The sequence below is a fragment of the Mandrillus leucophaeus genome, unplaced genomic scaffold (assembly GCF_000951045.1).
Source record: "Mandrillus leucophaeus isolate KB7577 unplaced genomic scaffold, Mleu.le_1.0 Scaffold187, whole genome shotgun sequence".
NCBI lineage: Eukaryota > Metazoa > Chordata > Mammalia > Primates > Cercopithecidae > Mandrillus > Mandrillus leucophaeus.
Window position 1 is genome coordinate 3620919 of NW_012101887.1, and position 24643 is coordinate 3645561.

Below are 24643 nucleotides of genomic sequence, written 5' to 3' on the forward strand. Positions count from 1 at the left end.
AAAGGTGCAGCACTTTATACTTCTGGCAGCACAGCATGAAATAGCCACTTACTCTTACCAGTACTCCATATTCTTAAAATTTACCAATCTGGTTAAACTATCTCATTTACTTTAATTTGTATTTCCCTGGTTACTAGTGAGGTTCAGTGTTATTTTATATGTTTATATATTTGTTTTTCCCCTTCTATGAGTAACCTGTTCATACAATTTACCCCCAACCCGTCTTTTTTTTTTTTTTGGAAATGGAGTCTCACTCTTGTCACTCAGGCTGGAGTACAGTGACGTGATCTCAGCTCACTGCAACCTCTGCCTCCCGGGTTCAAGCGATTCTCCTGCCTCAGCCTCCCAAGAAGCTGGGACTACAGCATGCACCACCAGGCCTGGCTGATTTTTGTATTTTTAGTACAGATGGGGTTTCACCATGTTGGTCAGGCTGGTCTTAAACTCCTGACCTCATGATCCACCTGCCTCAGCCTCTCAAAGTGCTGGGATTACAGGCATGAGTCACCGTGCTTGGCCCAATTTACCCATTTTTTATAGTATGTAGTGAAGGGGATCAGAACATGCTGCCCCCAAATATGCCATTTTGGTATACTGAATATTTTGAACTGAAGGTAACTGAGAAAATGCAGATGCCCCCTTACTACCCAAAAGCAGGGCATACACTTCCCATGAGAGAGGTACCCTTCTCCACCATACCATAAAGAGGACATTCTTCTCACTGGAGATGAAGAGTTATGCCAAAATAAATCTGCATAAACAAACCTAAAGTAATCCTTATCTTCCATTGGTTTCTCCCATATATTTTCTGTTCACTTTCCCACAATTTACCACCCTTAGCCAAAACTCCACTTTCCTTTGTCTTGTCACATCTCCACAATTTGTCATTTTTTGTTGAAATGGTATATAAGTGCTCAGGCCTATCTGCTTCTATGGGTCATGAAGGCCTGTGTGTACACATAAAAATATTAACATTAAATAAAATTTGTATGCTTATGCTTTTCTCCTGTTAATCTGTCTTTTGTCAGTTTAATTCACAGCCACAGCTATAGAACTGAAGAGGGGAGAAGAAAGGTCTTTCCTCCCTTACAGTAGTTTATCTTTTGCTTACTGATTCGTAGGCATTCTTTATATTTGTTAAATTATGTCATACAAATTGTGATTTTTTAAAAATCACAACTTTATTTCATCTAAATTCTAAGACATTTAAAATTTTGATGTAATTTTGCTTTTTGTGTCTATGTAAGGCAGATCTTCCCCATTCCAACGTGTTAAATATGATTTTCTTTTAATACATGTGTGGTTCTGATTTTCACATTTAGGTCTTTAACCCATTTGGAATTTACTTTTATAATGGCAGGGGCCATTTTTCCCACATCAACAATGGTAACATTTATTGCACAGTCTATCTTTTACCCATTGATTTGAATTGTCATATTTCTTAATTACAAAAGGCTTATATGAGTATTTTTCTGTTTCTGGGTTCTCTATTCTTTCTCACAAATTTAGTGTCTTATTGACCGTAAGCTTCTCAAAACTGCACTTTGTACTTGAAATATCCTTGCAAGAAATTAAATGGAAACTTGCTAATGTTATAAAAATATCAATTATAGATTGAAATAAAATGACTACTTTAATATTTATTACACAAATGCTTAGTTACACTTATCTGAAAATTATAATAGGACAATTGGTGCATGTCACATTCATATTACTATCCATATAAGAACAAATACAGTCATTTAGTCAACTATATCAGGATAACACACAAGGTTTTTGTTTGTTTTAGGCTTCCCAGTTGAAAGAAAACATCAAGTAAGGAAATGAATTTCCAATGATGAAGCATTAACAATATAAATAATAAAATTACTTCTAAATGTCTTAACATTTTGACAACTTTGTATTATACTTACATACTAGTATTTCCAAAAAATCGTAAGTTGCAAGGGTCACTGTCAGGATGAAAATATATTTTGAAAAGCTTTTTAAAGATATGTTATTATTATGCTTTAGCATCGTTTGATTTATTCTTGGCACATGTGGCATCTTGGAAAATAAAAATACACCTTGCCAATTTTCTGCTATTGTGCAGATATAAGAGAAAGAGAAGTGTGGGGCAGACAGACCTGTGTTCAGTTACCAGCTTTGTCCAAAATTGTGTTGTCTGAGGCTGGTCAATTACCTTTTGGTGCTGGGAGTAGGATTAAATTAAATAAAGCATATTTTAAATGTACAGCATGGGCACTCAATAAATGATATACTTTACCCAATTTATTCACATTGAAGTAATAGTAAAATATCACAGTTCCATGTTGTGGTACAATTCGAAAAACTGAAAAAATTGGGAAATTTAAAAAAAAAATCAATGTGTTTTGAAAAATTGCACTTTTTATAAATAAATCCTTCAGCAGGTTTAAATATTTCCTAAGAAAACTTAGTGCCTACTATACCCTGATTTTTAAAAAAAGGCCTAAAATATGGTAAAAATGATCAGTGGTTAAGGACTTTTGGTTTTCCTTTGTGCTACTGATATAAAAATAATGGCTTTATTTAAGGCTTAGTAAGTGATTATTTGTAGTTGCCCTGAACCAAATCATTATTCTCAATGTTGCACTCAGTTGAAACAGACCTACTGCCTTGAATGACCATCATAGAGAAATGCCCATGATATCCTATTAATATAATTGAACCAATCATACCTTCCTTTTTGATTGAAGTAAAGGTTCATTTGGTGGCATGTGGCAGTTCAGCTTGTCTCCCATTAAGAATGACTCATATACACAATCACAAATCAATTTTTCTCATGCTAAATATCTGGTGTTTGGAATATATTGGATTCCTGAAAATTAAATTTATATTTTCACAAGGAATAGACTATTCTAGACTAGCAATGCTTATATCCCTATTCTTGTTTTGTTTCCTACCCTGACCATCTAACAAGCTCATCCTTCCAAATTTGATTCAAAAACCCCTCCTCCAGTAAACTCTGCCTAACCAAAGTTCACACCCCTCCATTTATGTCCCTTACATGCACTTATAATGTACATTAACTTGCATATACTATTATTTATATTTTGTGTGCTTTCAACTTTTAGCTATAATGTCGTCTTTGACTTTTTTAAGCCTCCACAGTGTTTAGCGCTGTGCTACACATGTATATATGTGACTGTGTGTGTTTGCATGTGGGGTTGTGTTTGTGTATGTATATGCTTATGTGTGTGTGAGTTGAATGAATAAAAAACTAAAGAACCTGGGCATCTGTAGGGTAGAAAAGTTTCATAATTTTTCAGAAACCAAAATTGCTGGATCTTCCTAACATTAAAAAATCTGATTTCCAAAGTGATTTCAGTTTGGTTTTAGTTATGTCAGTAATAAAAAGGCAGTGGGAAAAAACTGTTTAAAACCCTTTATGAAATATTCTAAAAGGCCTTTTAACAAATTATTAAGAGCACCAAACTAAAATATTTTACTAAATAGTGGTATAACCTTTTCTATGACTTTACGAATGTAGACTTCTCTATTCAAGACAAAGAATACTGAACAGGAATAGGTGTTGTGAATCAGGATGCAAAAGGCAATTCACTCTAAGTCAATAGCTAATGCACATTTTGCAATTAATTTAAAAATCCCTCTGTAGTACATATGCATGTTAAGTAAAAGAATAGTTGCAGATCTTCATAGTAGTTTTAATACTGTAAAACATAACACAATACTGAAGTCGCTATTTAACAGGAAAAATTTTGTTTATAATAGCTGTTAATATTAAAATAGGATATAATAATAAAAAATTATTCTCAATGTGTATATTTTCAAATTTGCCTGACAGTGTCCTTTTAAGAATCTGACAATTTGTAGTTAGATTACAGACATTTGCATTTCACTTTCATAATTGAAAATATTACTTACACAATAACAAACAACAACATATAGTAGCTTTATACTGAAGCACTCTGCAATTTATATTTAAAGCTTTGCAATAAAGCAAAATTCACTGTACTTTTCATAAGTTATATTACATGTCATGTATGCTATAATTACACAAAGAATAAATAAATGAAATGAAGCATAAAAAATTCAGGACGATAACAATGGAACGTTTTAGCTGTCATTCTCAGTGTTACTTCATATTAATTCTGATGTATTTTAAACCCAAGAATCTTTATCTTTAAATAATACACTAAAAATATCAAGTTTAAAGTATAAACATAATACTCTATATGCCTTTTTTCCTAGGTCATCTAGGAAATAAAACAAGACAAACAGAGGCAGAAGCAGTTCTTTCTCTTGCCACAGAATCTCTCTTTACTTCCCCATAAACCTTTATGTCATTTCTAGAGCATACATTACAAGATGACAGCTTTGGCAAAGTATAAGCGTATTAAATGGCTTCTTTCTTAGAAGAAAGAAAACAATTTAACAATTTTCTTTTTGGCTTATTCATTCTCAATCTTTCTCTGATATATAATAGTGGTATAAAAAGCACTTCATGAAATGCTCACTATTAATCAGTTAAATAGTACAGAATGAATTAATGTATGTAATTAATCAAAATATATTATCAGTATAGATACTACGGTGAGGTCCTAGAATTTGTTACACGTAGAGCTAAACTTGCAAGAGATCGCATGGCAAAAGTAGAAACTTTGTGACATATCCCAGCTTTTGAAATATAGTTAGAAGCCAATCGAAAAAGCCTTTCAGCACCAAAGGTATTGAAGTGCCCAGGAAGCACCTTCTCTACCAGACCTCTGTCCACTAATTCTATTAGACGTTCACAGGTCCCAACATAGTCACTTATCCTGCTGTATGGGAGCCAGTCAATCAGTGATCCATCATACACGACGTCTCCACTGAAGAGAATTTTTCGGTCTTTGTCATGTAAGCAAATACTGCCCCTGGAGTGACCAGGCATGTGCATAACAGTGAGCTGTCTGTCACCAAGGTTGATCACATCCCCTACAAATGGAAACAGAGTTTACAAATAAACATGTTGTATACTTGACTTAGCATTTAAAGCACAGAAGAGCATTGTATGCTTCCAAAGAAATTGGGAAGGATGACACTTTATTTCATAAATACTGTATTTCTTAATGATGATTTTAAAATAAACTGCCTATGGTTCATTCCTATTGTTTGCTAGACCAGTGTTTGCCAAAGCAAGTAATGTGGAACACTATTTCTACAGGCTATCATGAGACATAAATGAAAAGGAGGTAATTATGTGGTCAAATAATTTGAGGAACTCTCAGTTTAAAGAAAATTCAGCAGCTTTCTTTTCAGAAAGACTTCTTTGAGCTTTTATTATATGAATGTATACTGTGGATATACACAAAGTAGATATAGTTGTACAATTTCTCAAACTTATTTGATCATGAAACTTTTAATTTTCAGAACATCTATGGTACCAGTATCCTGTTGACACAATTAATGAATGTTGCTCTAGGGAATTTTGTTGTATTTTGCCTCTTGTTGTATCACCCTGTCAGAATTAGGGCTTGAGGAATTGATACAAATGATGATGCTCTAATATGTGAGTAATAATCTCCATAATCTCTGACCCAGGAACCTCAAGTCTTCTGTCATAATACTTTAAACTCTGGCAGGCTAATTTGCAAATAGGGTTAAATCTCAGACTTCAGTTACCGACAGCAGAGAGGAAATGGAGCTACATGGGTGCAAAATTGCTCTGTTTCACTGGAATTACATTAGTATAAACTTGAAGTAAATCATGGTAAATTAAAAGATTCATACTGTAATCTCTAGTGCAAGCACATACACAAGAAAAAATTTAAAAATATATAGCTAAAAAATTAATAAAAGAATCAAAATGGTGTAATAACCAGGATTTGGTAAACATAAAAAGGCAGAGATTGTCAGACTGGATTAAAAATCACGATATATGCAGCCTACAAGAAAGAAACTATAAGGCCAAAAACACAAATAGGTTGAAAAGCTTAACCATATTAAATATTACTTTAAGAGAACTAGAGCAGCTATATTAATGTAAGACAAAATTGATTTTTACATGAAGAATATTACTAATTTTATGATAATATACATTAAATCAATACATTGACAAATAATTATAAATGTACATGCACCTAAAATATCACCAAAAATACATGAAGCAAAAACAGAAATAAAGAATAAACAATTCAACAATTATATTTGGAGAGTTCAACATTCTTCTCTGTGTAATTCATAAAATAAGTAAACAGAAAATCAAAAAGGATATGGAAGACCTGAACAACTCTATCAACCAACTTGACCTGACAAAAATAAAACACTTTACTCCAAAATAGCAAAGTACACATTCTTTTCAATTGCAGTTGAAATATTCAACAGGCTATAAAGCTAGGCCATAAAGCAAGAATCAATAAATGTAAAAGGAATAAAATCATACAAAGTATGTTCTCTTACTATAACATAATTAAATTACAAATAACAAAATGAACAGAAAATTGATAACGTGTAGTCTTTTTTTTTTTTTTTTTTTTTTTTTTCTGAGACAGAGTTTTGCTCTCTCGTCCTGGCTGGAGTGCAGTGGTGCAATCTTGGCTCACTGCAACCTCCTGGCTTCCAGGTTCAAACAATTCTTGTGCCTCAGCCGGCTGAGTAGCTGGAATTACAGGCATGTGCCATCACGCCTGGCTAATTTTTATATTTTTAGTAGAGATGGGGTTTCACCATGTTGGCCAGGCTGGTTGCCATGTTGCCAAGGCTGGCCTCAAGTGATCCTCCCTCCCTGGCCTCCCAAAGTGCTGTATTACAGGCATGAGCTACCATGCCCAACCTTATTATGTGTTTTTAATAGGCAAAAAATAACAAATTAGGAAGAAAAAAATAAATATAGGCAATATTCAAATATATGTAAAGCAAACATCAAACTTCTATATAGTTTATGAATCAAAGGGAAATATAAAAATATTTTGAATGAATGAAAACAAAATCAAAACATATCCAAATGTATAGAATACAGCTGAAGCAGTACTTAAAAGAAAATTTATTGCTTTAAATACTTATTTTGTAAAGGATTAAATGTTTAAAATCAATAATCAAATTACTATCTTAAGAAGTTAGGAAAAGAAGAGCAAATCAAACACAAAGTAAGTGTTAATGGAAATAATAAAGGACAGGGCAAAAATAAATGAATACAAATACCAACAAAGAAAAACAGATGAAACCAACAGTTATTTACTTGAAAACTACAACAAAATTGGTACACCTTTAGCTAGACAAATCAAGAAGAAATTAGAGAAGATACAATTTGCTAAAATAGGAATGAAAGAAGGAACATTACTATAGGCCCTGAAGAAATTAAAAGGAGAATAAGGGAATATTATGAACAATTTTAAGCCAACAGATTTGACAACTTACTTGAAATGAACATATTCTTGTTCATAATTTGAGACAAATTATCAAAAGTGATCCAAGAAGAAATGAAGTCTAAATAAAGGTGTATCAAGCAAATAAATTGATTAACAATTTAAAGTTTCCCCACAAAGAAAAGTCTGGGCTCAAAGAAGACTTCATTGATCAATTCTGTCAATCATTTTAAAACGGGACAATTTCAACCCTAAATAATTTCAACCCATATAAAGACTTTCAGAATATAGATGAGAAATCTAACTCAGTTATTACCCTCATAAAAGCAAAAGACAATATATTAAAATAACAACAACATCAGGCCTGCTGCAGTGGCTCACTTGTGTAATCCCAGCACTTTGGCAACATGTGGGAGGATTGCTTGAGGCCAGGAGTTTGAGACCAGCCTGGGCAAAATAATGAGACTTCGTTTCTATAAAAATTAATAATAATAATAATAATAATAAAAAGCCAGGCAGGGTGTTTTGTGCCTGTAGTCCCAGTTACTCAGGAAGCTGAGGTGGAAGGATTGCTTGAGCCCAGAAGTTTGAGGCTGCAGAGATCCATGATGGCACCATTGCACTCCGGCCTGAACAACAAAAGGAGACTCTTTCAAACAAAACAAAACAAAAGCCTGTACACAAATATACCTAATGAATGCAGTCTTAAAATTATTGACAAAATATTGGCAAATCAAATCCAGCAACTTATAAATAGGAAAATGACAAAGTGGAGTTTATCCCAGAAATACTAAGTTTGGTTGAGCTAGTGAAAATAAATTAGTGTAATATACTGTATTAATAAAGGAGAAAGCCATATGATTATCTCAATAGATACATAAAAAGCATATGACAAACTCCAATTCTCATTCATGATAAAAACTTCCAGCAAACTAGGAATAGTTGGGGAAGGTCCTGAACTTGATAAAGGTCACTTATGAACACCTATAGGTAATACCTCTTTGACTAGAAAGTCTCCTAAGATAACAAGGCAAGGATGTCTGCTCTTACCATTTCTATTCAACATTATACTGAAGATCCTAGACAGTGTAATAAGCCAAGAAAAAGAAAGTAAGGTCACACAGATTAGAAAAGAAAAAGTAAATCTGTTTTTATTTAGACATAATCTTACGTACAGAAAATCCTACGTAAAGTAGGAAAAAGCTAGAGAACTAAAAAACAAGTTGAGGAATGTCACAGGATACAAGATCAACATACAAAGATAAACTATTTCTACATGCTACAAATTACTATCAAAAATGAATTTTAAAACATTTGACTCAAAATAGCATCAAAAAGAGTAAAATACTTGAGAAAAAATTTGGCAAAAGATGTTTTGTAATATATGAACACTGTATAATGAAAACTACAAAAACACTGTCAAGAGAAATTAAAGAAGACCTAAATAAAAGGAGAGATAGGCTATGCTTACTGACTGTCTCAGTATCACTAAGACTCAATATTGCTATGATGGTAATGTAACCCAATTTTTCCAATAGCTACAGTGCCTAAGAAAACTTTCTGCAATGACTGAAATATTGGTTCTCAATACTGTTCAGTATGGTGTGGCTAATGGTGCTTGACATAAAGCTAGTACAATTAAAGAATTAAAATTTTAATTCTAACCAATCTTAATTACTTTTTTAAAGAGATGGAATCTCTGTCACTCAGGCTGAAGTGCAATGGCCTGCTTATAGCTCACTGTAACCCCTGAACACCTGGACTCAAGGGATCCTTCCAAGTAGCTGGGACTACAGGTATATGACACCAGCCTAGCTAACTTAACAACTTTTTTTTAGAGACAAGATCTCACTTTGTTACGCAGGCTAGTCTTATACTCCTGGCCTTAAATGATCCTCCATCCTCAGTCTCCTAAGTAGCTGGGATTACAGGTGAGCCACCACATCTGGTAATCTTAATTTAAATTTGCTAGTCATACATGGCTAGTGGCTACTGTAATGACCAGTAAAAATTCAACATAATCTCAATCAAAATCTTGATCTTTTTTCGAAGAAACTGAAAGTCTGACTCTAAATTTCACATGGAAATGCAGCACAATTTGCAATTGCAAAAATATGGAACCATCTTAATGTCCATCAATCAACAAGTAAATAAAATGTGATACACACACACACACACACACACACACATATATACACCACAGAATACTACTCAGCCATAAAAAGGAATGAAATAATGGCATTCATAGCAACCTGGATGAAATTGGAGACTATTACTCTAAGTGAAGGAACTCAAGAATGAAAAATCAAACATCATATGTTCTCACTCATTATGTGGGAGCTAAGCTATGAGGGCACAAAGGCAAAAGAATGATACACTGACGTTTGGGGGCTTGGGGAAAAGGGTGTTGGGTGGTGAGGGATAAAAGACTACACATTGGTTCAAGACCAGGTTGGTCAACATGGTGAAATCCTGTCTCTACTAAATACACAAAAATTAGTTGGGCGTGGTGGCGGGCACCTGTAATCCCAGCTACTTGGGAAGCTGAGGCAGGAGAATCGCTTGAACCCAGGAGGCGGGCTTGCAGTGAGCCGAGATCGCGCCACTGCCCTCCAGTCTGGGCGACAGAGTGAGACTCTGTCTCAAAAAAAAAAAAAAAAGACTACACATTGGGTACGGTGTATGCCGCTCGGTAATGGGCACACCAAAATCTCAGAAATCACCATTAAAGAACTTATTCATGTAACCAAACACCCACTTGTTCCTCCAAAAACCAATTGAAATAAAAATGTTTTTTTAAAAGAAAAAGATTGAAAAATTGGAACCCTTACACACTGTAGCTAGGAATATAAAATGGTATAATCACTTTGAGAACCAGTTTGGCACTTTCTTAAAAAATTAACGTACATTTACAATATGACCCAGGAATTCTGTTCGTAGGTGTCTATTAAGGGAAATGAAAACATGCATCCACACAAAGACTTGTATGCGAATGTTCATGGCAGTATTATTCATAGCAGTTCCAAACTGGAAAGATTTAAATTACCTTTAATAGGTGAAGAGATACATAAAATGCTATATTCACACAATGGAATATTAGAAGTAGAAAGGAATGAATTATTAATAGATGCCACAATATGGATGAATATCCAAAAGAAGCCAAAAAAGACTCTATCTATCTATCTATCTATCTATCTATCTATCTATCTATCTATCTATCTATCTATCTATCTATGGCATGATTGTATTTATAGAACATTTTCAGAAAATCAAAACTACAGCAACACAAAACAGATCAGTGAGGCCAGGGGTGGGAGTAGGTGACTGAAAAAAAAAAAGCAGGAGGAAACTTTCAGGGTTAACAGAAGTGTTCTTGAACTAAATTGTGGTTATAGTTGCATGTATGAATACATTTCCTAAAATTCATCAAACCATACACTTAAAATGAGTATATTTATGGTGTGTAAATATACCTTAATAAAGCTGTTAAAAAGATTTAAGTGGAAACAATCCAAATGTACATCAATGGATAAATGGGTATTAAAATATGATACATATTCATAAAATGAAATACTATTTGGTAATAAAAATAAATGAAGTACTGATTCACCCTTCAACATGGATAAACCTTGAAATCATAATGCTAAGTGAAGGCAATTGTGAAACTCCACACGTTGTATTTTTCCACTTTAATGAAATGTCCAGAATAGACAAATCTGGAGTGGGGATAGGGGGCTGGGGATGTTGAGGGGGATGATGGCTAAAAGAAGAGGCTATTTGTTTCAGAGGTAAGAAAAATATTCTCAAATTGACTGCAATGGATGTACAACTGAAAAGATTAAAACCACTGAATTATACATGTTAAATGGGTGAATTTTATGGTATATGAATTATATCTAATTCATAAAAAGCTATTAAAAGGGATATAATAGAACTGAATGCAAAAAATTCAGTAATTTTAAAGATAAGCATAATGCTTCAAATACATTTTCTGAATATGCTGGTACTTCTGGCTTTTGCTTTATAAGCCCAGGGATTCACATTATTTCTTTTCTGAATTTAGGAGTAAAGAAATTCCTTGTTATTTGGGAATCATTAGTACTTAAATAAGATGATTTAAAACGGACTGAATTTTTTGCAGGGGGGGCAGGTAGAAAGGACTAAAATTTTACAGTACATAGTGAGAAATGGAAAACAGTTTGGTTAGAATTTCATTTTAAAGTTTTACTAAATTTAATCAGTAGAGAGTCTCTTTGGTAGTTTGCTAATCTACCGTGGCCACAGTTCCTAGTGAGATGAAATGTAATAATATTATGCCCTGTAAAGTGCTATTTTCTTCTCATACAGAAGGTCCTTTGGGCAAAAGTCAAGAGCCTTAACAATTTTCCAAACGGCCTTTCTTAATACTTTGAATTCCCAATTATTTGCTTTTGAAGAGCCATTTGTGTCATTATCTGTATCATTTTCCCCTTCCATTGTGAACTGATCTGTCTCTACAACAGTACTGCTCAAAGCATGATCTGAAGACCAGTAGCAGTAGCAGCAGTAGCAGCTTTCCAGGTGTTTTTCATGCATGCAGTAGTTTGAAAAACAAATCTAATCCAGACTTCTAGAATTTGCCTGTGATAACGGTCAGGCATAAGCAGGGCAGGAGAGGGATCTCCGCAACCCCACACACACATCAGGAATGTCAGGTGATGGTCAGGTGATTGCTGAAACTCTCTCTCAATCAGCTGCAGCTCATGCCAGGGTAAAGCAGTCTCCCAATAGACAGAAACACCTGAAACTGGTGATCAGCATCTTCCCAATAAGATTTTAAGAGGTGGGTGAGTGGGCTCAAGCATGTGCATTAAGAGGCAAAAACGGCATTTAACTGGTATGTGACCTTCCAGGGACATTCAACTGGTAAGGGAAGAATGCCTCAAGTGAATATGTATAAAACTCCAGTAAACACATTGCGCGCGCTCACCTCCCAAGCCCTGGCAGGCCACTGCACATGCAGAAAGCCCACCCCAAGGGAAGAATTAGGGGAGAAGAGATGCAAGACCCCAGAGGTATGAGAACATATAAAACCCCAAAGCAAAAAGTCAAACTGCGCACTTGATCTCTGAAGTTGCCCGCCTGGCCTTCTTCCAAGTGTACTTCCTTTCATTACTGCTCTAAAGCTTTTTAATAAACCTTCGCTCCTGCTCTAAAACTTGCCTCGGTCTCTCCTTCTGCCTTCTGCCCCTCAGTCGAAGTCTTTCTTCTGGGGAGGCAAGAAGTGAGATTGCTGCAGACCCATATAGATTCACTGCTGGTAACAATAAGAATCACCTGTAATACATGTTAAACACACACGTTTCTAGAACCACTCCAAAGTTTCTGAATTAATCTTTTGGGGAAGAGTCTGACATCTGTATGCTGAACAAACAACCAAGGTGATTATGGGAAAGAAAGTTTGGGAAGCAAGGAACTATGCTAGTAGTTTTCAAACTTTACTGTGCATCAGAATTCCCTGTAATGCTTGTTAAAACACAGACTGCTGGGCCCCACCCCCAATTACTGCACTGATAAGACTAGTGCCCGAGAATCTACATTTCTAACAAGCTCCCAGGCAACATTAAAGCTGTTGGTGAGGACCAGGCTTTGAGAACTACTGCTCAGGCAGCATTGCCTCTTCAGTTATGACAACATGTAAAGAAGGATGAAGTAAAATACTGCATAGCCATAACTGCACTATACAATGCTATGCAATGTAATTCTATAAAATATCTCACAAATTATGGTATGCAGAACTTCTGCATCAGAATCACCTGGGGACTGTTAAAGGATTCCTTTGTCACACACAAGCCCTACAGCATCCAAACTTAGGTGTTAAAGCCTAGAACTTGCTATTTTTAACAAGCTCCTGCATACCAAAGATCTAGAACCACTGTCATCATGCCTAAATGACTTTTCTAATGGATGATGCCAAGCGCTGTATAATCATAGGGCTAAATTCTCTGAAAGAATTTTTGTCCTGATGGTACTGCCAGGACACAAGAGCAAAAAGCCAGCTGGCATCTGTCCTGAGTAGCTGAAATCTACGTCAGGGCAGAGCCTCGTTTGCTGCTTCATCTACCCATTTTGTCTTGTCTGAATCCCAGTAGTGACATTAAGATGGTTTCGGACACTTCCAGAGTTCTTCACATTCCAGTCGTAAGGGACCAGAATTCCTTTATAGGATAATTAGTCCAGATTTAAGGCACCTCTAGTGATTACAAACCACTACCATTTCCTGTATGACTGGCAGGTAAGGCAAATAAATTATTGCTAAGTTGATTTAGTAATAGAGCTACTGGAGACCAACTGTTTAATAAACGTAGAGAAAGGTTAAATGTAAGAGATCCTAAAAAGAAGCTACAGAGAATTACCAATTCAGGGACAGAATCATATTGATCTTTGGTTATATCCAGGTGATATTAAAATATTTAGCAATAGATAAAATGTAAGTACCCGCCCATCAAAATAGATACCAACTATAAGCAACCAATAAGGCCATGGTTGCTGAATATCATTAGTTCTGCCATTATCCTGTGGCTTTAAAAATGCTTTCAATATACTGATAATGCTCACACATAGAATTTCATGAGCACCTCTCTTACAAGAACCAGAAATGCCTATGAAGTGTATCATAAACACACAAGCACACGCATACACAAAATCCTTCCAACTTCATCCTGATTTAATTGTCCAGATTCCAGTCCTTCTAGACTTCTCTTATACCCTCTTCCAACACGGCATCCTCTATCTTTTAAAATTTCAGTTTATACACAAAAATATATATGTGCATATTTCAAATAAAATATTTCAGAGGGGCTTAAAATGTATTTCAGTGGGGCTTAAAATGTAAGAAAAAAATTTACTTGCCCCATTTTTGCTCTATCTCCAATCTTGCTTCCATGATGCACCCATTTTTAACAATCTCAGCTATTTCTTCTGGTAGTTACCTCTCCCAGATATAGTTATCTCTAAATAATGGTTATACTCCATTTCCATATTTATCAATTGGGTATACTCTGATTTTATGCATGTATTATTTCTTGGTTTTAAAATTTTGTTAGCCATTGACTTCACTGTGAAATAGGATTTTTAGTTCTCTTTACTCCCCACTCTCCACATACCATCACATCCCCCTGAGAAAGAATTATGATTCAACTGCTCTGATCTGGACCCTCTAAGTCTGGGATACTATCATTATTAGAGTGTCATCTGTTGCATCTTCCTGATGCTTTCTTTTGAATTATATTTCCTGTTTACTATATTACTTCTTTCTTGGTTCACTCCCTTATTTTGAAGGGGCATATCCTAGTAGCTTTCTAAGTAACAGTATGTGGGAAATAATTTGAGAACTTGATTAATAGTGGGATATCGAATTCTAGATTGGAAACCATTTTCATTCAAATTGGAAAGAAAGATTTCTTCTTTGCTAGCTCCAAAACCATTCTATTCTGAGTACATAACTCTTTTGTTTACATTTCTTAAAGCTTGTAAAATCTTCTTTGATCTCAGTGTTCTGAAATTTTACAGTAACATGCTTGGGTTTGGATGTGTTTTCATCTATTGTACTGTGAATTCTGTGGGCCCTTTCAATCTGGAAAATTTATATCCTTTAATTGTGTGATATATTACTGGATTACCTCTACCTCTACTATTTTTTTTTTTTTTTCTTTTTCTTTGAGACAGAATCTAGCTCTGTTGCCCAGGCTGGAGTGCAATGGCACGATCTCGGCTCACTGCAACCTCTCCCTCCAGGGTTCAGGGGATTCTCCTGTCTTAGCCTCCCGAGTAGCTGGGATTAGAGGCATGCACTATCACACCCAGCTAATTTTTGTATTTTTAGTAGAGATGGGGTTTCACCATCTTGGCCAGGCTGGTCTTGAACTCCCGACCTCAGATGATCCGCCCTCCTCGGCCTTTCAAATTGTTGGGATTACAGGCATGAGTCACTGCACTCGGCTGCCCTACTATTTCTTTTCTTTCACTGTCTCTATCCTCTCTCTGCATCCATTATTCTAAGGCTGGATTTTCCAAACTGATCCTCGTACTTATTTTAGTCTTTTTCTCTCCTGGTTTCTATTTTCCTTTATTGCTCTTTAGTAAGTTTTTCAACTTTATCTTCCAGACCTACTGCTGCGTAATTTCTGATGTTTTAAATTCCAAGAGCTTTTTTTTTGGTGAATATTGTTCTACTATTTATTTTTAAAGCATCCTTATTGACTCTTAGGTATCTTGAATGCAATAGCTTGTCTTATCCCCTGATGATATTGATGATAGTTCCCCACTCTTGAATTGCTTTATGCTGTTTAATAGTTGATCTCATGTTAGAGAATTTTCTTAGATTTTTTTTATAATGCTTGGTTGCCTATTTAAGAGTTCAGGGGCATGAGTAAAAATGGCTATTGTCAAAAAGACAGAAAATAACAGATGCTGACAAGGATGTGGAGAAAGGGGAATGCTTGTACATTGTTAGTGGGGATGTAAATTAGTACAGCAACTATTGAAAATAGTATGAAGGTTCCTCAACAAACTGAAAATAGAACTACCATATGACCCAGCAATCCCACTGCTGGGTATATACATCCAAAAGAAAGGAAATCAGAATACTAAAGAGATAACTGCATTCCCATGTTTATTGCAGCAATATTTACAATAGCCAAGATGTGGAATCAACCTAACTGTCCATCAGCAGATGAATGGATAAAGACAGTGTGGGACAATATACACAGTGGAGTTATTCACTCATAAAAAATAATGAAATTCTGTCACTTGCAGCAACACGGATGGAACTGGAGGGCATTACATTAAGTGAAATAAGCCAGGCACAAAATGACAAATACCTCATGTTCACACTCATATGTGGGAGGTAGTGCTAGTATGGTAGTTACCAGAGGCTGGAAAGGGTGGGGGAAGGGAATGAAGAGATTGGTTAATGGGTACAAAAATACAATTAGACAAAATAAATAAGTTCCAGCGTTTGATAGACTAGAGTTAATAAGGATTTACTGTATGTTTAAAAATAGCTAGAAGATTTGGAATGTTTCTGACACAAAGAAATCATAAATGTTTGAAGGGTGGTGGATATTCTAAATAACCTGATTTGATCATTACATTGTATGCATTTATCAAAATATCACACGTACCTCACAAGTAATTACAACTATTAGGTATCAATTTAAAAAAAGAAGGGGGGACAAGAAGGCTGCTTGCAGCACATGCATGGGGCCTGGTAACTGAGGCTTCACAGTAGAGAAAGAGGCCAGGATTTCTTAGGTATTCTTCTACATTGGTATCTTCATCTTTCCTCTAGGAGGCAGATTCCCTAGATAACATTTTTCTAATTTCCTACCTGGGTGGGGAAAGGCCTGGCTCTCATCCTTCTGGGAAACTAGTAGGACGGACACACACACACACAAACACACTCTTTCTTTCTCCTGTTTTCCATACTGAGCCCTTAAGCTCAATAGTAATTTGGCATCCTTCAATCAAGAAACTCCTTTGTTTTACTATCCCTAGAGAATAAACTAATTGGATGGGAGAGGGAGGGGCATTCACTAGAGTTTTAAGAGCTTCTTAAAAGGTTTTCAAGAAATTCTACTTACTCTTCCCTTTGCCGCCACTGAGGTACTGCCTATTGCTAATTCCTGTGTTTTTTAAGGCTTCTGCGGTGGCAACTGAATTGGCTCTTAATTTCCCTTTGCTGGCATAGTATAAAACTGTTAACTTAGTCACCACATCTACTTTCTACCATCCGAAACAGTTCCCCCAGCCAATGGGGATTTACATTTAAATCACGGTTTCTTTACAGTACATTAATGGTGCTTCGGAAGAGAGCCAAATTAGATGTGTCTGTTCAATTCACCACCTTCCTACAACCTGTTTTAGCCTCTGCAAATGACTTAAGTCTGCCTGAAATCACGCCTCTGAGATATCTTGGTGACACTGGGCATATGGTTTAAACATGTATGTAATAGAGATCACAATGCCAGAACTTTGTATCACTTTAGTGAAAAATGGGCAAAATGATGTATGCCCACTCAAGAGGTATGTGCTATGTCAATTTAGGGTCTACTGCTATCTTAGAGGAAGATAATCATTTCACTATTAATAAGGCGAGTTGCTTTTTCATCCAGATAATGCACTGGATTATATGGCTATTCTCTCCTTGTCCCTCATTTACAAGTTGGCTTTTGGGTTAGAGATACAGTGCACAGATTTTTGCTTCTCCATGACAAGCAATCATCAATTCATTAAAGGAAATGTAATAAATGATTTCAGCTCCTTGCATTCTACCAAAGCAATGAATACTTTATGCTGTTCATGTGTGTAACTGTATACAAATTTTTAATACAAATATTTTATGTATCCTCCCAGGCATCTGGATTATGTTAACAGCAAGTTAGCAGGCCACATCATTCAGAAGATATGGGAAATTAATGTTCTTGAGAAGAGAGGAAAGTAGACACTGCTTGAGAGGGTGGGGCATCCAGCTCCTCATGAAAAACAACTTTTGATAACACAGTACTATCACCTTCAAAGTGTCTGGTAAACATTAAGCTTTCTTTTCACCCTTTTAAAGGCTTAAAGTACCACACAAGTAGTTTGCAGGCCCCTTTCAGCTCTCAAAATGTTAGGATTCTACCATCAACTGGAAACCTGGGTTCTAGTCCCAGCTCTTTCCGAGATGGGCGATGTGACCTCTTGCATGATACTCAGGCCTACATGGGTTCTTTCTTCATCTATAAAACAATCCCTATCATTCTTTCACCTTTGATTTCCCATTGCTGATACAGAATCAAAAGTCAATTTCAAAAGTAATTTATTCTTTTCAATAATTTAAGTATATTTTAATACTAATGTAAACATTTTTGGTCCAGGTGTCAGAATTTAGTCTGAATACCCATCAACTGCATGGAAATCTTCCCTAAAAGTACCCATTTTTGTCAAGAAATACAGTAACTAGGTGTGACTTTAATGTAAATTAAAATTTAATGTACATGTACTTTCATCTCATACTGTCAGATAATGTAAGACTCCCATCTAAACCAGTTTTTTTTTTTTTTTTTTTTAAAATTTTAGATTTAAAACTTTAATGAAGACTTTTGTTGGGTGGGGTTGAGGTACAGAATCTTGCAATTTTTTTTTTTTTAGCACCGATAAGTAGTACAATATAATACTGCAATTTTTAAAATATCTCAAATGAGTAAGATGTCATCTGTGAGATAAACTGATTTTTGTAAAATATTTCATTATTTGCCATATTGTTTGGTCATAAAGTGAGCTTCACTATACTGCAGCAACTGGCTTTTTCTACTATATAGAGGCATGTTTTAATAAACCAAATTGGTAATTAAAATGGTCTCACACTAAAGGAAAGGGGCCTTTCACATTCTACTCAGAATTATCATCATATATTTATGAGGTAGGATTTATGTACGTTCTGCATGCCTTGATCTATTGTGCCTAGATTCACATCCTAGCTTTTATCATGATCTGTCTCAGGCAAGCCATTTAACTGGGAGGTCAGTGGCCTCACTTTAAATGTGTTGTGAGGATAAAATGAAATCAAAAGTATACTAAAAAGAAAATAGAAAACTAATATACCAAATATTGCTGATGTGGCAAATTAGCTCAATTATTTAAGTCCTTGCGTAGGGAAATGGGCTGAGGCCCTAATCTATTTATTTTCATTCCATGAATATCTCTCTGAATTCCATATTTGTCTTTCACAGAGCCAAAGAGGACCATGGCTACCTATGCATTAGTCCACATAATTTACCTCTACCGAAAATTACTTCCTTATTGATCTTTCTCAGGCTTTGCTTTCAGCCGGACCAGATATCTGTCATAAAGTTAGACTCAGACATATTCTACGTTTATGATTACTATTAAGCTTTTGCAATCGTGAGTCAACATCAAGAACAGAAACCTATCTGAGAGGTTTCCAATCGCATTAGCGGATTGGAATCGCTGGTCTGATGACTTTCTAAGGCTACAGGTGGGAACTGCCCATACCCGGTGGTGACCAAGCTGATGAAATCTGCAGTTCTCAAAAGCACAGATCATGACATGCACTCCCCATGGGGCGTCATTCCTTAAAAGTCTACTCACTACGAAAGCTCCTGGAAATGTCGGGTAGGTGCTTAGGGAAAGAATAAGAAATCCCTAGTCAGTCACAAGTCTCTGTAGTGTTACTACTACAGCCGACTCAGGAAACTGGCTAGGGAGGGGTAGTGCCGGCTTTCAAAGAAGTACTCAGAATTGCTACACAGTGCCAGAGCTGGCCTCTGGCAGGGAAGGCTGTGATGGCTTTGGCTCTGGTCAAGTAGGTTTTTACTTAGGGAAGGGTGTAACAGAAGTGGTTCTGCGAGGTGCCAAAATAATCCCCTTTATGGCCACGCAAGTCTGCAACATGCGGCACTCGGACAGTCTCTTCCCAATACCCTCCCTTAACGAAAGCGCGCGCCCGCGGGGGCCCATTACCATCCTGCAGGATGAGGGTGGGCTGCACCGCCTGTACCCGGAACTGTCTGGCCCTCCAGCCGGGGCTGGGCGCCCGCACCACCTCGCTATCGGAGAGCCAGGTCACGGTCTCAAAGTTGTCCCCGCGAGCCAGCGCCTCGGCCTCGGCGTGGTGCACGGCCACCCGGTCGAACTGGTAGAGGCCGCCGGAGTGGTCGAAGTGCACGTGGGTGGCCACAGCAAGCAGCGGCCGGCGCGCCGCGTCCTCTTTGGCCCCGCTGTCCTGCAAGAGGCCGGAAGAGTACAGGTACTCCGGGAGGCTGCGCAGCCCCAGGCCTGTATCGATCACCACGTCCTGCTCAGAGCCGCGCACCAGCCAGATGTTGGCACGGTTGCCCGACTCGTAGAAGCGTTCTTGAATCCAGAAGATACCATCGCCTAGAGACTTGTGGGCGTACCACTCGAGCGCCGACATGCTGGGCAGGGATGCAGCCAGGCGGGGTGAGTGTGGGCGTGCGAGTCTCCCACAGGCTGTGTAGACACCGGGCGCTGCGGCTGTGTGGAGCCGTCTGCCTGCAGCCAGGGAGGAGGCGTTGAGTGAGGCGGGGGCGGGGGATGCGGGAGTCAGAATAGGAGGAAGAAGGACGCAGACCGACGCTGCCAGTAGCGTGCGCTCTCGCACCCTCCCGCCAGGTCGGCAGCAAGCAGAGACTGCGCCACCAGCACGGGGGCGCAGGAGCTACCGCAGCCTCGGCAGGCGCACCACGAGGGAGCTGTAACGCAGGGACCACTGCAGCAGAATGGAGACTCAGGTGGCGACCCTTTCGCCACCCCGGGCGTGTGACAGCAGAGGCCCGGAGCAAGGGTGGGAAGCGCTAGGACCGCCCACCCACTGGCTCCCCACGGCGCGCACTCCTAGCTGGCGCGGAAAGTGTGGGGCCTAGCAGGTTGTACGGAGACTACGGAGCCTGCCAAGGGCAAAAAAGCTCCTTGCCGAGGGGGTGGGGCCTGCCTAGGGAGTGGGCGGGGCTAGTTGGTAGGGCTCACGCCGCGGTCCTGGGGCCGCGTGGAGGGCGGTGCGAGTTTCTCCTGAGGTGGAACGAACGGCACTCGAGCGCCAGTGTTCTCTGCCAGCACCCCTTACTTGCCGGCCGGCGCTTCGGCTGCAGAGTTTTGCCCAAGCTTCGAGACTTAGGGAACAGGTAACCGAGGAAGCAATCGAAGACTTGGGAGGGGTGGTGAGGGTAGAGGGGAGTTAAAGGGGCATGTGGAGAAGTTGTGGGGGAAGTCGGGGGTAGAGATTCATTAAAGCGCCTCTGGGTTGAGGGGTGTTTGGAGATAGCTTGGTACCTCCCCTCCTTGTCCTGCTCCCTTCAGAATTTTTTTAAGTCGAATTTCCAGATCTTACCCAGTCTCCACTCCTGGGACTGTTTGCAGTGAGTTAGAAGGGTATTTATGCTCTTACTGATAGTAGGTTATTTTCCAAATCCAGTGACTTTATGATTTGTTGAGGCACTAGTCATTGCCGCAGATTGCAGCTAAGGACTGACTGTTCAGTATCTGTTTTCGTAACTGTTGGCATTTTATATCGTAGGGAAGGAAGTTGTTAATATGGTTTGTCTTTTCTTCTAAAAAATAAAATTCTGTATCCACCCTCTTTTTTTTTTTTGATTTGGTCTGTCCTTGGAAGAGAGAAACGCGAGTTGGTAGAAAGGTTCAAATAGAGAAAAGGAGCACCTGGTAAGGACGGGAAAAGTGAATAATGACTGGGTGTGGCCCCGCCAGCCTCTTAAATCATCCGCTCTGTTAACATCAGGTCACTGTCTCCACTCCCCACTTCCCAGCTATTGAAGCATCTATTTAGGTTTTTTTTTGTTTTTTGTTTTTTTGAGACAGAGTCTCTATTGCCCAGGCTGGAGTGCAGTGGCGCAATCTCGTCTCACTGCAACCTCCGCCTCCTGGGTTCAAGCGATTCTCCTGCCTCAGCCTCCCAAGGAGCTGAGATTACAGGCGCCCGCCACTGCACCCGGCTAATTTTGTATTTTTAGTAGAAATGGGGTTTCACTATGTTGACCAGGCTGGTCTTGAACTCCTGACCTCAAGTGATCCGCCTGCCTCGGCCTCCCAAAGTGCTGGGATTACAGGCGTGAGCCACCGTACCCGGCCAGAAGCATCTATTTAGGCTTCAGAAATTCCCTTGAGAACTTGACTAACCTCCCAGCTTAGCCAGGAAAAATGATAAGGAGATTCATGAGACAGCATTACAAAAGAATTATGAAAACCGTTACTGTGACAACTACTAATAAGCCTTCATGGAAGGAGAGGTATACCCTCTTTTCCTACCCTCCTGAAGTCTTTGGTGGGCATACAGCTTTTCTAAATACTTTGCTAATCTTGGTAGAGATTATTCGGTTACTCAGTTGGGGGCTATCCTTATGCACAAGTCGCTGAGCTAGATAATTCATGAACAGAATTGTGTAAAAAGGTCATAATCTGGATTCTCAGGAGTTTGAAGGAAGATAATGTCTGTACACAATTACTTGGAAGATAAAGCATTACAGGGTGTGTACCACAGAGAAAGTAAAAACTAGATTCAATAAGAATACAGATGGAAGGGATTCTTGAGGAGTGGCTTTTGAGCTGGCCTTAAAAGACTACTTTTAGGGCATTCTCAGCAGAGTAATATAGGGCCCTCAGTAGTCTGGGTACTTTTTCTCTAGGCAGAAGTGAGCCACTAGTGGTGAAATGGAGTGATATCTCTACCAGGCCATGAGCTCAGCAATAATTTGCGCAATAATCATTGGCCTTTTGCCGGGCTTTGGTTAGTAATGGGGACATAAAAAGGAGAATAAGTTTCCAAGGAGACTTTCACACTTCCAGGTCCCTCTGCCTGCATCCCACATCTCACTGGATATCTTTTTTTAATTCTCTGCATGGCTCTTTGCTTTACTTTTGTCAGGCTTATGCTCATATATCACTGAATAAGAGAGGACTTCTTCAGCCACCCTTTCCACAATAGCATCCATGTTTCCTGTCTTTATTTTTCTTGTTGTCACTTCCTGACATTTCCTATAAAATATATTTTGTCAGTTTCTTACCTCAGACTCTAAGCTTCATGAGAGGAGAGATTTTGTTTTGCTCACTACTGTATTCCCAATTCATAGAAGACAGCCTGACGATGAGGGTGCTTAATAAATACTTGATTGGATTGAAGAGCCTCCCTGGGAGACAGATAAGAGCTGACAGTTACAACATGATTGTAAAAAGGGCTTAAAAGCAGAGTAGTACTTGGGAAACACAGAGAAGGAAGAGGCCTATCTCCATGTAGGGTGGAAGAAATTGTCATGGAGAAAGTGTCATTTGCATGGCATCTGAAAAGAACCTGGGGCTTAGGTGGATGTGGCAGGAAGGGCACTCCAGGCATGCACTGGTTGATTTGGCCACAGCGTGGGGTGCATGTAGTGAGAGGCAGAAAGACTCCAAAGCTCTTTTAAGGAGAGTCACATGTCAAGATTTGTATTCCAGAAAGATACCCTAGACTGCAGAGTGGATTGAAAGGGAGAGTCCGGCCACAGGAAGTTTATTTGTTCTGTTTTAGAGGTCCAGGTGAAAGATGAGAGAGTCTGAACTGAAGCAGAGGTGGAAGAAACGGAACATGGGAGAGAGAACAGAGCTGATAAACCTCTACTTTTAGATGGGGGATTGGAAGTAGACAGGTCAGGATACCTATCCTGATTGTAGCAATTTAGGGGTCATTCATCAGGAATAATACTGTGACTTAACTTTCGCTGCCTCCTCTAGCTTCTGTGTCTGCTTCTATCTGTTTGTGCATTTATTGATGGAGCTGATGTTGTTACTGGTGGAGGGTGTCCAGGTTCTTGGCGTCTTGAACAAAGAATTGGACAAAATGCACAAAGCAAAGAAAGAATGAAGCAACAAAAGCAGATATTTGTTGAAAATGAAAGTACACTCCAGTGAGGGAGTGGGTGGAGCATATGGGCTCAAGGGTCCCCTTACAGAATTTGTGGGGGTTTAAATACCCTCTAGGGGTTTCCATTTAGTTACTTGGTGTACACCCTATGTAAACGAAGAGGCTGAAGTAAAGTTACAAAGTCATTTACTTGGCATATGCCCTATGAAGAGGGTATTTCCTGTCATAGCTGAAGTGTGAATCAGCCTTTTTGTTCCCTGCCTCCAGACCCTGTTTTCCTGCCTCAATGTATACAAGGAACTGTGTAAAACGTGGAGGACAAGACATTTCGGTTACATCATAACTCATAAAATGTTAGAACTAGGAGGAATTTCAGAGATTAGCTCAGCATCTGCTAGGGGTTGTTTTTGTAGTTGATTAAAATTGACTTTTTTATTTCATCTCTTGGATGCTTAAACTATACCCATTTTTAAGCCTCTCAGAACAATTCTGAATAGGAATTTTCAGGAGACATCCTGAAATGGAAGGGGCAATGCTACTGATTTTACATTTTTAATTGAGTCTGTTTTGCAGTTACTAATTCACTTCATTGAATAAAGACCTCCCTGGGATTAAAAAAGTCTTCTAACCAGCCTAGACTATGCTTCCTGAAGTGTAATGCAAATGAAAGAATAGTGGAAAGGTTTTCTGAGGCCTTAAAGCTGTCCTGCTTTTGTTAGGAATTAGCTTTGCATCCTTAGGTAATCAAGTAACCGCTTAGGGTGTCACTTTCCTTTTCTGTAAAATGGGAGGTTTAATCTGCAGTGGTTCTTTTTTTTTTGAGACAGAGTCTTGCTCTGTCGCCCAGGCTGGAGTGCAGTGGCGTGATCTGGGCTCACTGCAAGCTCCACCTCCCGGGTTCACG

The 24643-nt window shown here is 38.3% G+C and overlaps 2 protein-coding genes across 4 annotated transcripts in view; one reads left to right on the forward strand and one right to left on the reverse strand.

Moving 5' to 3' along the window:
* Nucleotides 1–1614: 1614 nt before the first annotated feature.
* Nucleotides 1615–20763, reverse strand: MBLAC2 (metallo-beta-lactamase domain containing 2). Its single transcript, XM_011978019.1, has 2 exons — nucleotides 19830–20763; nucleotides 1615–4956 (listed from the first exon to the last, which is right to left on the reverse strand). Exons 1-2 carry the CDS (start codon nucleotides 20281–20283, stop codon nucleotides 4571–4573), a joined length of 840 nt encoding a protein of 279 aa, XP_011833409.1. The 5' UTR covers nucleotides 20284–20763; the 3' UTR covers nucleotides 1615–4570.
* POLR3G (polymerase (RNA) III (DNA directed) polypeptide G (32kD)) overlaps nucleotides 20051–24643 on the forward strand; it is a 47226-nt gene continuing 42633 nt past the window's right edge. Inside the window, exon 1 of one of the 3 annotated variants that reach the window (XM_011978017.1) lies at nucleotides 20051–20309. The gene's annotated coding sequence lies outside the window, so the exon portion shown is untranslated. Of the gene's footprint in view, nucleotides 20310–20853; nucleotides 21011–24643 lie in introns of those variants that run through there. The other 2 variants (XM_011978015.1, XM_011978016.1) reach the window with 2 other exon arrangements.